This window comes from Nyctereutes procyonoides, unplaced genomic scaffold, assembly GCF_905146905.1.
Source record: "Nyctereutes procyonoides isolate TBG_1078 unplaced genomic scaffold, NYPRO_anot_genome, whole genome shotgun sequence".
Taxonomy (NCBI): domain Eukaryota; kingdom Metazoa; phylum Chordata; class Mammalia; order Carnivora; family Canidae; genus Nyctereutes; species Nyctereutes procyonoides.
Genome location: NW_026575146.1, coordinates 51,542,827 through 51,556,907, shown reverse-complemented (window position 1 = coordinate 51,556,907; position 14,081 = coordinate 51,542,827). Strand labels below are relative to the sequence as shown.

At 38.1% G+C, this 14,081-nt stretch overlaps 1 protein-coding gene across 1 annotated transcript in view; it reads left to right on the top strand.

Moving 5' to 3' along the window:
• The window catches only part of TMC1 (transmembrane channel like 1), a 117,454-nt gene that overhangs the window by 89,688 nt on the left and 13,685 nt on the right, over positions 1–14,081 (top strand). The window contains exon 15 of the mRNA XM_055310166.1: positions 9,151–9,218. Coding sequence (XP_055166141.1) covers positions 9,151–9,218 — 68 coding nt within the window. The remainder of the gene's footprint in view (positions 1–9,150; positions 9,219–14,081) is intronic.

Genomic DNA, 14,081 nt, shown 5'->3' with positions numbered 1-14,081 from the left:
GCAAGTTGACTTCCTTTCCCACAGCAAGGACACAGGTTTTTCTGAACCACACTGGCGTTGATTTCATACCCAGTTCAGCCTCTGTGCACAACCTCTGTTCCCTCCCCTACCCCACAAAGTTCAAGTGAGACAACAGAACACATATCACTCTTCAGTCTCCCCCATTCCCAGGTGATCACTGTCCTTCTTTTGCATCACTAACAGTCATCGTGGGAACTAGGACCTGAAGGGTGGACTGTAATCTTTTGCTTAAAATCCTCCAATGGCTTATAAGTACTTAGAATGAATCCCAAATCCCCTTCTAAGGCCTTATAGGATCTGGAGGTTTTTTGTTTTTTGTTTTTCCTTTCTTTCTTTCTGAGCTCATCATCTACCACTGTTGCTTTTGTTCTTGCTTTGTGAAGTCCATAAACGTTGGAACTCTTTCTTATGCTCAAACACAAGACGATCCTTGCATCTGTTCTAGCTGGTATTCCGTGTAGGGGTGCAGATTCCTAGAATTGGGCTTGGCTGATGCCTTCTCATCAAGGACTCAGCTAAATATGTCACCTCCTTCGAGCTCTGTTCCATCCTTACCATCTAATGTAGCCTACCAGACTCTCCCTTCAATGCCCTGCTTTATTTTCTTCATATGGTGTATAACTATCTGACATTTTCTTTTAAAGATGTGCTTAAAATCTATCTCCCTTCCCTCTGTTGGAATGAAAGTACTATGCAAACAGAAGCCTTGACCTCCATGCTGACAACTATGCTCGTCACATGGCAGGCATTATCTGTTGACCGTCTGCTTCAGTGGTAAACCCATCCCCATGCCCTCTAAGTCTCTGGGCAGGTCCTATGCTCAGAAATGTTTTCAAGACACTGGGCTGGATCCTCAGCATGGCTATCTGACTTTGAGATTGTACCTTTAATTAGGTCATCTCTGTCATCCTCACTGAAAGTGCCCGTGGGATGAGCCAAAAGTGGTTAGGTAATGCTCTTTGGTGAGCGCCCGTGAGGTAATGCTATGGATCCAGGATGTTATTGTGCCTTCCCATTCCCTGCTATGAGGTATGCAGTTGGCTTGGTTTCATTTCTATTTTCCTTGTCTGATTCAGCTCTTCTGAGGCAGACATAAAAATTGCCATATCTTTCTTAGGCTATTGCCTGGCTTATGCTTGCCTTTTATCCCTTACTGCTTTCTTCCTAAGTGCTAGAGAATTTTGCTTCAAATATGGAGTCAATAAAACATGACCTGGATGCATAAAAGCTGTAATTAAATGACTGTAATTTATTATTTATTGAGTGCTGACAGTGCTCTTGGGTTAGTACAAAGTACAGGAAAATAGACAAGTTCTTGTTTTAGGTCACAGAGAATTTTCTTCCATGTGACTTTTGGAAGGCTCCTCAGAAAGAAACACAGCATCAAAAACAAATTTTGAACAGTAAAGGGTAGGTGGTGCATCTTTGATGCTGATCCTATTATCATTGGCCCATCAGTTAGAGAGCTGACACAGTTGAGTACCTACTAGGTGTGAATCAGTGTGAGCAAACCTCTGTGCCAGGTGATAAGGGGATTCAGAGATGTAAAAGATGTAAGCTTAAGGAGATGTTGCAAACTTGGGCTCACTGTCTAGATTCAGCATGTATTTTCTTTGTCTGCAAAGTGTTTTCATTTGTTTGTTTTGGTTTTTTTAATAAGCTCCTATTTTAAAACTGGAAGTTTTACATTTTAAAAAATATGGATTTCTTGCTTTTCTTGACATATTGGAAGGGCTGGCAACATTCAATCCATATCCCCACCTGGGAGTGATTGGCTGGAGTGAGAATCCACTGCCCTGTACAGATGGAATATTCATCCACTAATTCCTCACACTCTTTACAACCATTTAATCCTGTAAGCTCTCTCCTTATCAATGAAGAGCAGAAAATGTAAATGCTGTAGGAGGAACCAGCACTACATGACTTTGGGGGTGGAGGGAGGGAGGGAAGATGAGAGGGAGAAAGTGATAGAGAGAAAGACAGAGACAGATCAGAAATGCAAAGACTCAAAAACATGCTAGAGGAAGAGGCACTTGAGCTAGTCTCGGGGAAAGGAACAGAATTTCAAAGATCCAGTGGAAGCAAGGATTCTCAGTGGAGGGACCAATGTAAGATGGGGCCCAGCAGGTGCAAAGTATGGGCAGTGCAGGCAGAGTTGCAGAAATCTCAGCTGGGGCTGTCATAGAGGGTAAGAGGCTGATGAGAATGTTTCTCTAATATTCTCCTGGATACCCTAATTGAAAATATATCCATAGAGTACCTGTCATGAAGTAAAGAAGACAGAGAAGATACTTTTGAGATGTCTTTCAAGAATCAAAGAGAAAGATGTGTGCATTTCCACACCCCCAAAAAATTCTTTTTGAGTTCCAAAAATAATAGTGGTTCATTATAGAAAATCTAGAAAATCTAGTGTAAGCTAAACATGGAAATAAAAATCACAGGCAATCTCACCATTAAGTAAGCATTACTTATTTGGATTACTTGAGTCATAGAATATTAGTGTTTATTTATATGTAAATAATAAAGTACTATGGATTTTTATAATATACATATTTTTATAAATTTTTTATTAAAAAGTATATATATTTAATAGCTGGTTACCTAATTTTTTTCCTCTGTGACCATTTCCCTATGTTAACTATTCATTTATGATAGTTTTATTTATTTATTTTTAATTTTTTTAACTTTTTATTTATTTATGATAGTCACAGAGATAGAGAGAGGCAAGGCAGAGACACAGGCAGAGGGAGAAGCAGGCTCAGGCTCCATGCACCGGGAGCCCGACGTGGGATTCGATCCCGGGTCTCCAGGATCGCGCCCTGGGCCAAAGGCAGGCGCTAAACCGCTGCGCCACCCAGGGTTCCCCATTTATGATAGTTTTAAATGACTGTGCGATATTCTATAAATGAACAAACTATAATTATTTAATTTTTATTGGCTATCAGTAAAACATCTAATTTTTAATTATTATAATAAATGTTGCACTTACATTTATTTATATGCACATGGTTGAATATCTTCACAGATAAGTTACAGTATGCACAGATAATTTCCTTTTTTAAAATAAAGATTTTATTTATTTATTTGAGAGAGAGAACACAAGCAGGGGGAGCAGCAGAGGGAGAGGGAGAAGCAGACTTCCTACTGAGCAGAGTCTGATGTAGTGCTCGATCCCAGGACCCTGAGATCATGACCTGAACTGAAGGCAGATGCTTAGCGGACTGAGCCACCCAGACACCCCCACAGATTATTTCCTTATGAGAAATTTCTCTAAGTTGAATTACTCAGTCCCAGAGAACATACCTTTAAAATAAAATCCATTCACTTTTATTACAACAGCTTCTGTAAAAACTAAATTTTGCCGACTCTGGCATCAGAGTTCAGTGGAATTTTGACATAATCAAGCATACATCCTTTATTTCACATCTGAAAAATTGAAGGCTTGTGTTTTGAAGTGGGCTGCTTCAGTTTGTGTAGCCAGGGACTAAACAAGGGAAATGAAGTATTTTTCTGGACACAGCCATTATGTTAAAAATGCTGAATTATATACAGATTGTATTAGAGTAAATTATATTAGAAGTGACCCTATATATTTTTGCAGTTATAAATTTATGGCTAAAGTATTATCATAATAAACCTATAAAGATGGATAAACCTCCTGATGGCTAGGAGCAGGCTGTTAGACCATGTAATGTAAGTTAATCTTTCCTAAGGCTTCTCCAAGCATAGCAGACAGTTCTCAATGTTTCTTAAATGTTCACTGACTCATAGAAAGTGGAATCGTTGCTCCCAGGAGGAATTTTAAGCACCCAGATTCAGCATGACTGTCCTAAAACCTCTTGGAAACTCCGGGTTTCCTGCAGTAGCTAGCTCAACACAGAATGTCTTAACTTTCAGCTTAATTGTGTTGTTACTGTCTTTGCCATTTATTAATAAAATAAGTAGCAGGGGCTCTTGGGTGGCTCAGTTGGGTAAGCATCTGCCTTTGACTCAGGTCATGATCTGGGGGCCCTGAGATGGAGCCCCACATTGGGCTTCCTGTTCAGCAGGGAGCTTGCCTGTCTCTCTCTCTCTCTCTCTCTCTCTCTCTCTCCTCCTTTCCCTGCTCATGCTCTCTGTCTCTTTCTCTCAAACAAACAAATAAAATCATGAAAAAAAAATTAAAAATAGGTAACAGATATCTAAGAAGAAATAGAATTGAGTACATAGCATGGGGTAGAATATGTTGAAACAAATTAAAACCTCACCATCTTATTTTAAAGTTATATTTTTGAGGTGGTCTTTTTAAGATTTATATAAATGGAAAATAGAAGAGATTTCCCTGAGATCTGATGAAAGGGTTCAAGATTATCCCTAAACAAGAGCCCTATGACTAACAGACCATAAGACTAGATTCTATGTTATATTATATTGTATACTTTCATGTAGTATTTATTATATGTGAGAACTTCTACAAAATACTTTGCATATATTATTCCATCTAGTCATAGCAGCAACACTATGAGGTAGATTTTTTCCTACCTTACAGGCTTAAGCGATGTTTAATAATTTGCTTAAAGACAGATAGCTGGTCAGTGGTGGAGATAGGACTCACACTCCTATCTAATCGACTTCAAAGCTATAAACCAGATTTCAGTCATGTTGAATTTTCACCGTTAACGCTTAACCCTAGAAATTTCAAGGACTCTGTCAAATCATGATTCATGAGCCAATATGTGGCATTTGTAACTCAAAGCACTCCCAAGATTAGACAGGTCACTTGCAATAATGGAGTTACAGGAGGGATTGTGATAGAGAAATAGAAATAAATAGGTGTTCTCTGGCTGCGAATGAGACATTATTTAGCAGTCCAGGATGATGTCATGCTAAAGGGTCAGTAGGAAATCTTGAGTATCTCATGAAGGGTTGACTGCATGAGGAAGGGGACAGCACAGTCTGGATTTGAAATTCCACTTGAATATTGGTTGGAGTCTGTCTGCAGCAACAAGGGGTGGGTCATCCTAGTAGATGAGGCTAGGACTTGTCCTAGATCAGTAGGTCTCAAATTTGAGGGTATACCAGAATCCCCCAAAGGCATGTGAAAACACAATGTTTCTGATTCCACCAAAGCTGGGACAGGTTCTGGAGAATTTACTTTCCTAACTAGTTCCCAGGTGGTGCTGCTGCTTTTGGTCTGGGGACCATGCATAAGAACCATTGATCCAGAGTGATTTTAGGTGTGAGAAGTGAGATTCGTACATCAGACAGGATGTTGTAATGATAGAATTCTCTCTGAGATATTTCATGATAGCCACAGGTAAATGATCTTTCTCAAATGATGAAACTTACAGAGAGGATGGGTTTTCCTAGGCACTTCAGTCCAATGCCAACCATCTGTCTTCCCTATGGATAGATGACTGACTCTCACCCACCACAAGATCCAGAAATAAAATAAGATAATTTTCAATCCCTTGATTATTATAAAGTTATTATAGACCTCAGCCTAAATCCAAATGAGATCTTCTTTGGCTGGGGCCTAAATAGCTTATTAGGGATGAGCGACCCTTAGTGACTTTGTTATAAGCATCTCATTTGAATAATTTCATTTCTCAGGTTTCAAGAAAACCTATTTCTCCCCAAGCCTCATTTACCTTTAAGCTTTTTATGTTTTAGAGGCTATTAAGCAAACATATTACAAAATGATTTACACTTGTATTACTAAAGCATCGCTTTTAAAACTTTAAAATGCAATATAATCTCATGTTTTTATTAAATCCAACTCTAAAAGAAGGAGCATTGAATTTGTGTGTGTGTGTGTGTGTGTGTGTGTGTGTCTGTGTTTGCCTTTCTACTTTCGTTTGATGTTTAGAGTGAGATTTTCTGAGTTTAACTCATACAGCGTTCAGTTCCATTTCTAAAGTGTTTACAGAGAAGCAATTCTTTAATAACTGGGTCTGATTTTTCAACCAATTACAGATCTCAGATTAGAAAAGCATCTTAGAAATGATCTAGTTCAGAAGTTGCCAGACTTTCTCTGTAAAGGGCTGGGTAGTAAGCAGTTTCACTTCTGCAGGTGTGATATTATGATATAACAAGAAATATATATTTTGGTCTCTTATTTCCAGCTCCTGGCCAGCACTTCTAAACCTTTTTCTAATTCTCTGAGCAATATAGGTGCTAGGATCATATTTTGTTACAATATTTGGTCTTTGACCCTGGTTCCTGATGCAGAGCCCCTACATTCCTTGGGTTTTCCTGGGTGATAGGAACATTGCTTACTCTAATGAGGCAATGCCTGGTGACTCCTGGGTAGCGTCAGGATGGGGGATGGTCACCAAAAAGAGCAGGCTGTTATTAGAAGCTTGAAACTTTCAGCCCCATCCTCTGGGGAGGGAAGAGGGGCTAGAGAATGAGTTAATAATTGATTATGCTTACTGAAGAAGTCTCCATAAAACTCCCTGACCTATGGGGTTTGGAGAGCAGTCTTGGGGAACCGAGTCCTTAGCCTGTAGAGTCTGCTCTTACTCTGGACAGTCAGTATCAGAACAGAGTTAAGCAGTAGGGCATCCAGCTTAGGTCCACAGGTAACTTGGGCATTGTTTGGTATGGAGGTTGAAACCCACACATCTGTGTCAGAAATACTGTGAGAAGAGTAGAAAACTCGGGGTTTTGCTTTCAGGTGGCCATTTGGTCACTGTGCAAACTTTTAAACTTTCCTATTTAAGTGCCAAAGAGCCACAAATAACAAATCAACAAATGAATGCAGCTATTTGCTAGTAATTCTTTGTTTACAAAAACAGGTGGCGGTCCAGATTTGGCACATGGGCCATAGTGTGACAACCACTGACTGGCCTAGTTCATTTCATCAGTTTTATCTGTGAGGAAACTGAGGCCTGACAAGATAAGCAGCTAGCCCAGCTCATCCAACTAGGACGTGGCAAGGCAAAGTTTAATACTCAGGTGTGAATCCCAGACAAGTGTTTGGACCACAAACCCATTTGGTACACTGGGAATGCCTTATACCCATTTTCTTCATCGGGTGAATTTGTGCATCAAAAATGACATTCCTTCTGTTGTCCCTGCTGCAAACACTGTATGCGAATGAGGCTTCCCAGTATCTTTTGTGTTTTTCTAGAAACCTAGTTATAAAAATATCTCCAGTGGTTTTGAAGAAGGTTATATGTTCATGAGGGCAAAGAGAATATACTTCTAAAAGGTTGATTTTTAAAAAATTTTTACATAGTTTGGTGGGTTAAATCATGGCACCATTTCAAAGAGGCCAAAGATGAAGGTTTGATTCTTGAACTGACACACAGTTGTTCCAAGGCCACAGATGGCACAGGCCACCCAACTGAGCATTTGTCATATATGTTCTGTGAGCTTAAAAGGCATCAGCGTGGAGAAAATGGGTGGTCCAGAGCAAAGCCCTCCTGGGGAGAGAGAAAGACTCAGAATTAATGTTTCTAGAGATTAGAAGCAGTTTATGTTTCTCCATGAGGAACTAGCACACTGCTTTCATTGTGGATTTTTAGAACAAAAACTATCAACCTAACCTCCTCACGTCTTGTGAATGTTATGCTTCTAGATAATCTGAGAACCAGCAAAACCTTGTTTATACAATCCAGGTCATCTTTGTCCTGCTTATTATAACAGGGCTGTGTATTATTTCATTACATATTGTCTTATCATTTTATCTTGTTATTTAACCATTCTTTCTGTTTATGCCCTGAATCTGTTACAAGGCATATGATCCATACCTTTCCCAAAAGTACTGCTGCCTTTTGGAGAAAAAATGACTTCAAGAACTCTTGAGGCAAAGAATCCAAAAGCTGTGAAGGTTTTGTTGGGGTTCCAAGCCAGGGAACTGTTCCATCTTCTTACAGATATTTTTTTGAGAGGGGATGTTTCTTGGGTTTGAGAACAGTTGAGATCCATCACACAATGAGTATGCAGGTTTAAGTGTGTGTGCATGTGCTATGCTCTGTGTGTGTATGTATGTGTGTATTGGGAGGGAGTTATTATGGGGATACATATGGTCTGAAGCCACACCTGCAGAGGCCAAGATCTAGGACAGGATTAGGGACCTGCCACTCTTTTGGTCTTTCTTTCATGGTCTTCTTGGTGGTCTTAATTCACGTTTTTTAGCTTTTTTCCTTTTCTCTTATTACCTACCAGTTGGTTTCCTATTACTCCCATTGATAGAAGCTTTCCTTCTAGGCTGCCTGATGTGTCACCAGAAAGCTTTTGGACAGGCCACCCTGGGAGATCCCACCTCAGTTCCTATTGGTGGGCACTCTGCACAAAAAACAGCCCAGTGTTGCTGCCCTAAGCGGGATGGTATTACCTAGGAGACAAACACTGGATATTGAATTAAAAAACTTCTTAAACTTCTATTTCTCTATATTTATTTTATTGTAAAAGAAATTCACATTTCTGGAGAAAAGTTTTAAAATATGCAAACTTAAGGAAGGAAACAAAAGTCATAATTTATCACCTACCTATAAGACATATTAATTTTGTTGGTCATTTTCAGGTCTTTTCCTTATGTGTGATTTCATATTCAGTGGATACAAATAATGAATGTGTAATTTTATATCTTTGTCATTTAATATTAACTGCTAGTTTTCTCTGTGTATATAAATATTCTTCAAACAGTGATTGTAATTAGGTGCAATCCATATTACAGTATAGATATACTATATTTACTTAACCAATATTGGATATGTAGATGGTTTCATCTCTGTTAAAATTTGTCAGAATTTAAGATCAATTTGTTAAAACAAATTCCTAGAAGTAGACTTACAGGGTTAAAGAGAATGAGATTTTTTAAGCTTTTCATATATATGGCCAAATCGTTTTTCTAAAACGTTGCTCCAATTTTTCCTTTCCTCAGCCATGTAGGAGAGAGAGCCCGCTGGTCCACATTTTCGTAACATTGAATGGCTGCTTTAGAAAATGAGACTTACTGTGTTATAAAGGGTGCTTTATTATTTTATTTATTGCTGATTATTTATTATATCAATTACTCTGCTATTGTTGCTGTAAGGAAGCAGTTGAGAGCCTCACCATACATGCAGAAACATGAAACACTTGTCTTTCAATTTTCACCAGTTGATATGCTAATCCAGTGAATGTCTGTGTCTCCTGTAGCCCTCATACACTGAATTTGACATCAGCGGCAACGTCCTTGCTCTGATCTTCAACCAAGGCATGATCTGGTAGGTCAGCTGGTGGACAGCATATCACTTGTAGAAAAGCGTCAGTGATCATTATTGCATAAAGCACAGTAGCCTGGTGTCAGAGAAGTCCACGGTCTGGTCTAACTCAACAATTGCCTTTGCAAAGTAGATTGCTAGGAAAAGCTAAAAAACATATATAATATATAGTATATAACATATATAATATATATTGTTTATATGTCTTGGAATATTTATATACTATATTTTTTCATATACTATATTTATATAATATAGTTATATAACATATGTTATATATAATTATATATGTTATATAATATTATGTAATTATAGTACTATATAAATATAGTATATATACATATATATTTTTTCATATCTTAACTCTTGGTCCTCAAAGACATCTGCCTGTTTTGCAGAGCATTCCTTTATCAAATACTGGGAGACTATTTCTACTTAGTAGATTATTTGAAGACTTTTTATACTTTTGTATCTTCTGACACCAGGGTCTAACAGTAAAACATTAATGATCCCATAATCACATGTAAAGTGTGAAATAAATTAATGTAAGACCCTTCTGAGGAACTGAATTTCTTTTGTCATTATTGAGTATATTTAGAGTACAACTTGTTGCGACTTTTAAAAATAATATCTTACCAAATCCGGTAGTTCATAGAGATGAAACACATGTTTTAGGATGGTCAAGCTAAAAATACGATCTTTATTTCGTAGCTTGCCTCACAGGCCATTTGCACATCAGAATTATGTCATTTGATGTACAAAGGATTGTCATATCTTTTATTAAATGAAAGCATTTTCACTGTAAAGCTTGTCAGGTTAAGACGAGCTGATACAGTAGAACTGTTTTTGAGTTTAAAAATTGAACCATAGCATGTGATTCATCTGGGGACCAGGTAGTCTTGGAAATCTGTCACTCTTAACTAAGAACACCCAACACACAAGCAGTTGCAATTGAGCTTCTTTATCCTACCCACACATGTTTAACATACCACTGTGCCACTGACCACACCATTGTCCTATAAACAGGGACCAGTAACTCCGTTCAAGTTTTGCACAAGCCTATCCCTATCACTTAAATCCTTCAACTGTAGCTGGATTGAATTATTAAACCATTGCAGTACTGGACCTCTCTGCAAATGCTAAAATGATCTTGCTTCAGTAATATAAAGACCATAGCCAGAGGCCCCATCATCCTGCCTTGGGGGCTGTCCATTTCCTGTGCCTCACTAGGTCAATACATATGAAGGAAAAGCTATAAAAATATTATATTCTCAATTATCAGGTATGTTTAAAAATTCAATTCCCATCCTCTTGCTTTTTAAATTTTGCAAGTTATGGCTCATGCACCCAGAGAATCATTAAAGAGTGAAATGTACCTTTCATTCTCCGAGCAGGGAAGAAAGCCAAGGTGGCCCAACATATGTCCACCGGCAGAGAGAGTAAAGGGAGCAGCTTCTGTGAGTTCTGGATCTTTCATTTTCTGGAGGGGATTGTACTGTCATAGCAGAAAATGGCGGAACATTGCGCCCAGAACAATGAGAAGCCATCACCTAATATTGGTTTTAAAACTCCCTGGCTTTTACACAGAGTGTCACAAATCCCTCAGGCCTGGCAGGTGCCATTTGTGCAGACATATGCTGCATGTCTGTTTCTTGTCCTTTCATAGCTAAGTCAACAGATTGGCCTAGAAATTCATTTCATTATCAGAAAAGCTGTTGTAATGACTGGACTGATTGGTTTCACTTACCATTTTGCAACTATTTAGTCCACTATTGTTCATGGTGAAATTCTTAAATATCTACACATCTCCCTCCTTCTCCCATGAGCAGAACTATTATCAAAATCTCTCCACTAGCCCTGCACTATCGCTTTCTGTGTATTCATCCTTTAGATACTGGTCAAGTCTTACTTCTTGGTAGTCCGAAAAGGACATTAGAAAGTGATGGTGTATTTATTTTGAGTGCAGAGATAATCACACACTTAGGAGAGTTTCAGAAGCAAAAGAACTATTATTCATCTTCAGATCAACCCTTTGTACAGATCGTCTTTTCCTAAACCCCAGGAAGTTAGTGAAGGAGTAGGAATGTATTGTGGTGGGCAAGGTGTGGGAGTGTGTATTCTAAGTGCAGTAAGCTCCCCTGCATAAGGGGACTCACACGTGGTAAGCTACTATTTTATGAGGTATGAGTAACTGATACTTGACTTTGGCCATACAGAAACAGAAGAGTATGGGAAGTTTGCACTCAATTCCATTGGTTACTGACTGGAGACATTAAGTTACTGCTTTAGAGGTTTCTAATTAGTGGAGGTTATTTACACTGATGCCAGTAAAGCTAAACTTTATAAGTAAAATCCATTTTGTCATGAAATTTGCTGATATGACCATAAACCTTTATATTATACACTTAATTTAAAAATGGATAGCATAGGTTTTTGTGATCATATTTTACCATGATGAACACACATAACTATCATAGTAGGGTATAGAGGCAGCAGAGAACACAGTGAGAGAGAAGATGGGTTTGGATGTTGCTCTAATGCTGTCCTTTGTGTAACCTTTCACTAGTGTTGTCACCGTCTGCTACCTCATTTTCTTGGTTGATCAAATGTGAATAATTTACCTGACATGTACCATGTCACTGGAGTAATAAGGAGAGCTCAATAAAAGAAGCTTTCATTTGCTTTGATCTTCTTGGAAGAAAAGCACTTTATAAGGCTAGGATATTATAATGATCTTTAACTGACAGATGATGGAATCAAGTCTGGGTAAGGGACTTAGTAAGCCAAGCTGATTAGTGAGTCACAAGCAAAGACAGAATGAGCATTAGGGTTCAGATATCAATGTGTATGGATCTGTTTTCCTAGGTTATAGTTCTTGAGCCATTTGTTCAAAATTCCCATGTGATATTTATTTTGAAAATCTGAAATTTATTTATTACAGATGCACATACATACATGTGTACATATATATGTGTACAGACTAGTGCATGCAGGTATACACACACACATATATATGTTTATATGTATATATACATATATGCAAAAATATATGTGGCTTTAGGCTAGTCTAGGTCTTAAATTGTACGGAATTGTGTCTGAGGACAAACTAGTTTGTGCAGCATTTAAACAGAACCTCCAAATCTTAGTGGCTTCCAAAGGGAAAAGTTTACTTCTTGTGTACTCGACATGCCCAATGTGGGTTGGTAGAGGGCTCTGCTCTTGTAAGTGACCCTTACTGCCGAGTCCTAGACTAGCAAAATAGGGTCCGTCTGGGACATTGCTGGCCAGGGAAGCAAAGACATGAGAACAAGAGCCACACAGGGCTTTTAATTTTTCTATTCAGTAGCGAGACACCTCATTTTAATGACTATTTCATTGGCCCACACAAATCACATGGCCAAGCCTGACTTTTAGAAGGGAGCAAGTATAATGACTCACTGACATCTCAACATTACTAATATTGCCATTTGAGAATATAGTGTAGGTGCTATGTAATTCTGGAACCTAGCCTGGGACAATCACTCATTTGCTCTCGTTTTTGAGACTCTAGGTTCTCTTTTGCTATCCTGTAGCAAAGATACCCTGTCTTGTTCCAAAGCCTATCTTCTTACTTTTTTTTAGTTCATATAGTTTCTAGTTTAGAGCAGTTTTGGGTTCACAGAAAAACTGAGTGGAAAGTACAGAGCATTCCCATCCCCTGATCTCCTGACATGCACAGCCTCCCCGACTAAAGGCATCCCATACCACATATGTTACAGTTGATAAACCTGCATGGGTATATCATCACCTGAAGTTCATACCATTAAAAAAAATCATTTAACTTCCTTCAGCGTCTCTGGTCCATTCAGTATGCTAAAATATTCAGATCTGTTGTGTGAAATCCTACCAACAGGACAATCCAAATTTTGGCAAGATTCCACTTTTGAATGAAATAGTTTAGTGCTGGTCTGCATAATTTTATTTACAGAAATAGCAGAAATTAATTTCTTCATCTAACTCACCCCTACCCCCCTGTGTATTATACCAAATTTACGTTGGATTAGTTAGAGCAGCTATTCTACATATCCAGGAAATATAAAATGCTCACCCTAACTAGAAGTGCTGAGAGCTTTATTATAGCTGGGACAGTTTAAAAGATAAGATTCTGCTTATACTTCTAAAATAAATGCACATGTATCCTCTTTTTGTTTTTGGACAAACATATTGCTATTAATATGGTTTTATGATACTAATGGATTTTCTCATCAAAGAAAATTGAAATTTATTTTGTTGAAATAACCAACTAAGCTATCAAGTAAAAGCGATCTTACCTAAGTGCTTCCTGTTTAAAAGTGGCACTTAAAAATAGCTTTTAAAAATCAGATGTACAAAGCAGTGGATTTCCAGGACAAGCTGAAGTAAGAAAGTAAACAGATTAGGTTAAATTAAATGAGTGTGTTGAATTTTCATCTCAAACACATAAAGTGTCCTATGGATTGTTAACAAAACACTGTCTATTATCAGGCCTAAGTACATCAGCTCTAAAACACCATCCTAGCTACATAGCTAATAAAGAATAGCATCAGAAAAAAGATAAGCTTATTTTAATTTTTTCTCTTCCATTAAGCAAAAATTAATTAGCCAATGAGAAAAGTAATTAATCCAGATTGTGCAGTGTATTTGAGTAGAATGGGTGGTTTTAAGAGGTTCTTATTACTATTTTTAAAAAATTTTAAAAAGTCTTTATTTACTTATTCATGAGAAACAGAGAGAGAGAGGCAGAGACATAGGCAGAGGGAGAAGCAAGCTCCATGCAGGGAGCCTCATGTGGGACTTGATCCAGGGATTCCAGGATCACGCCCTGATCCAAAGGCAGACACTCAATCG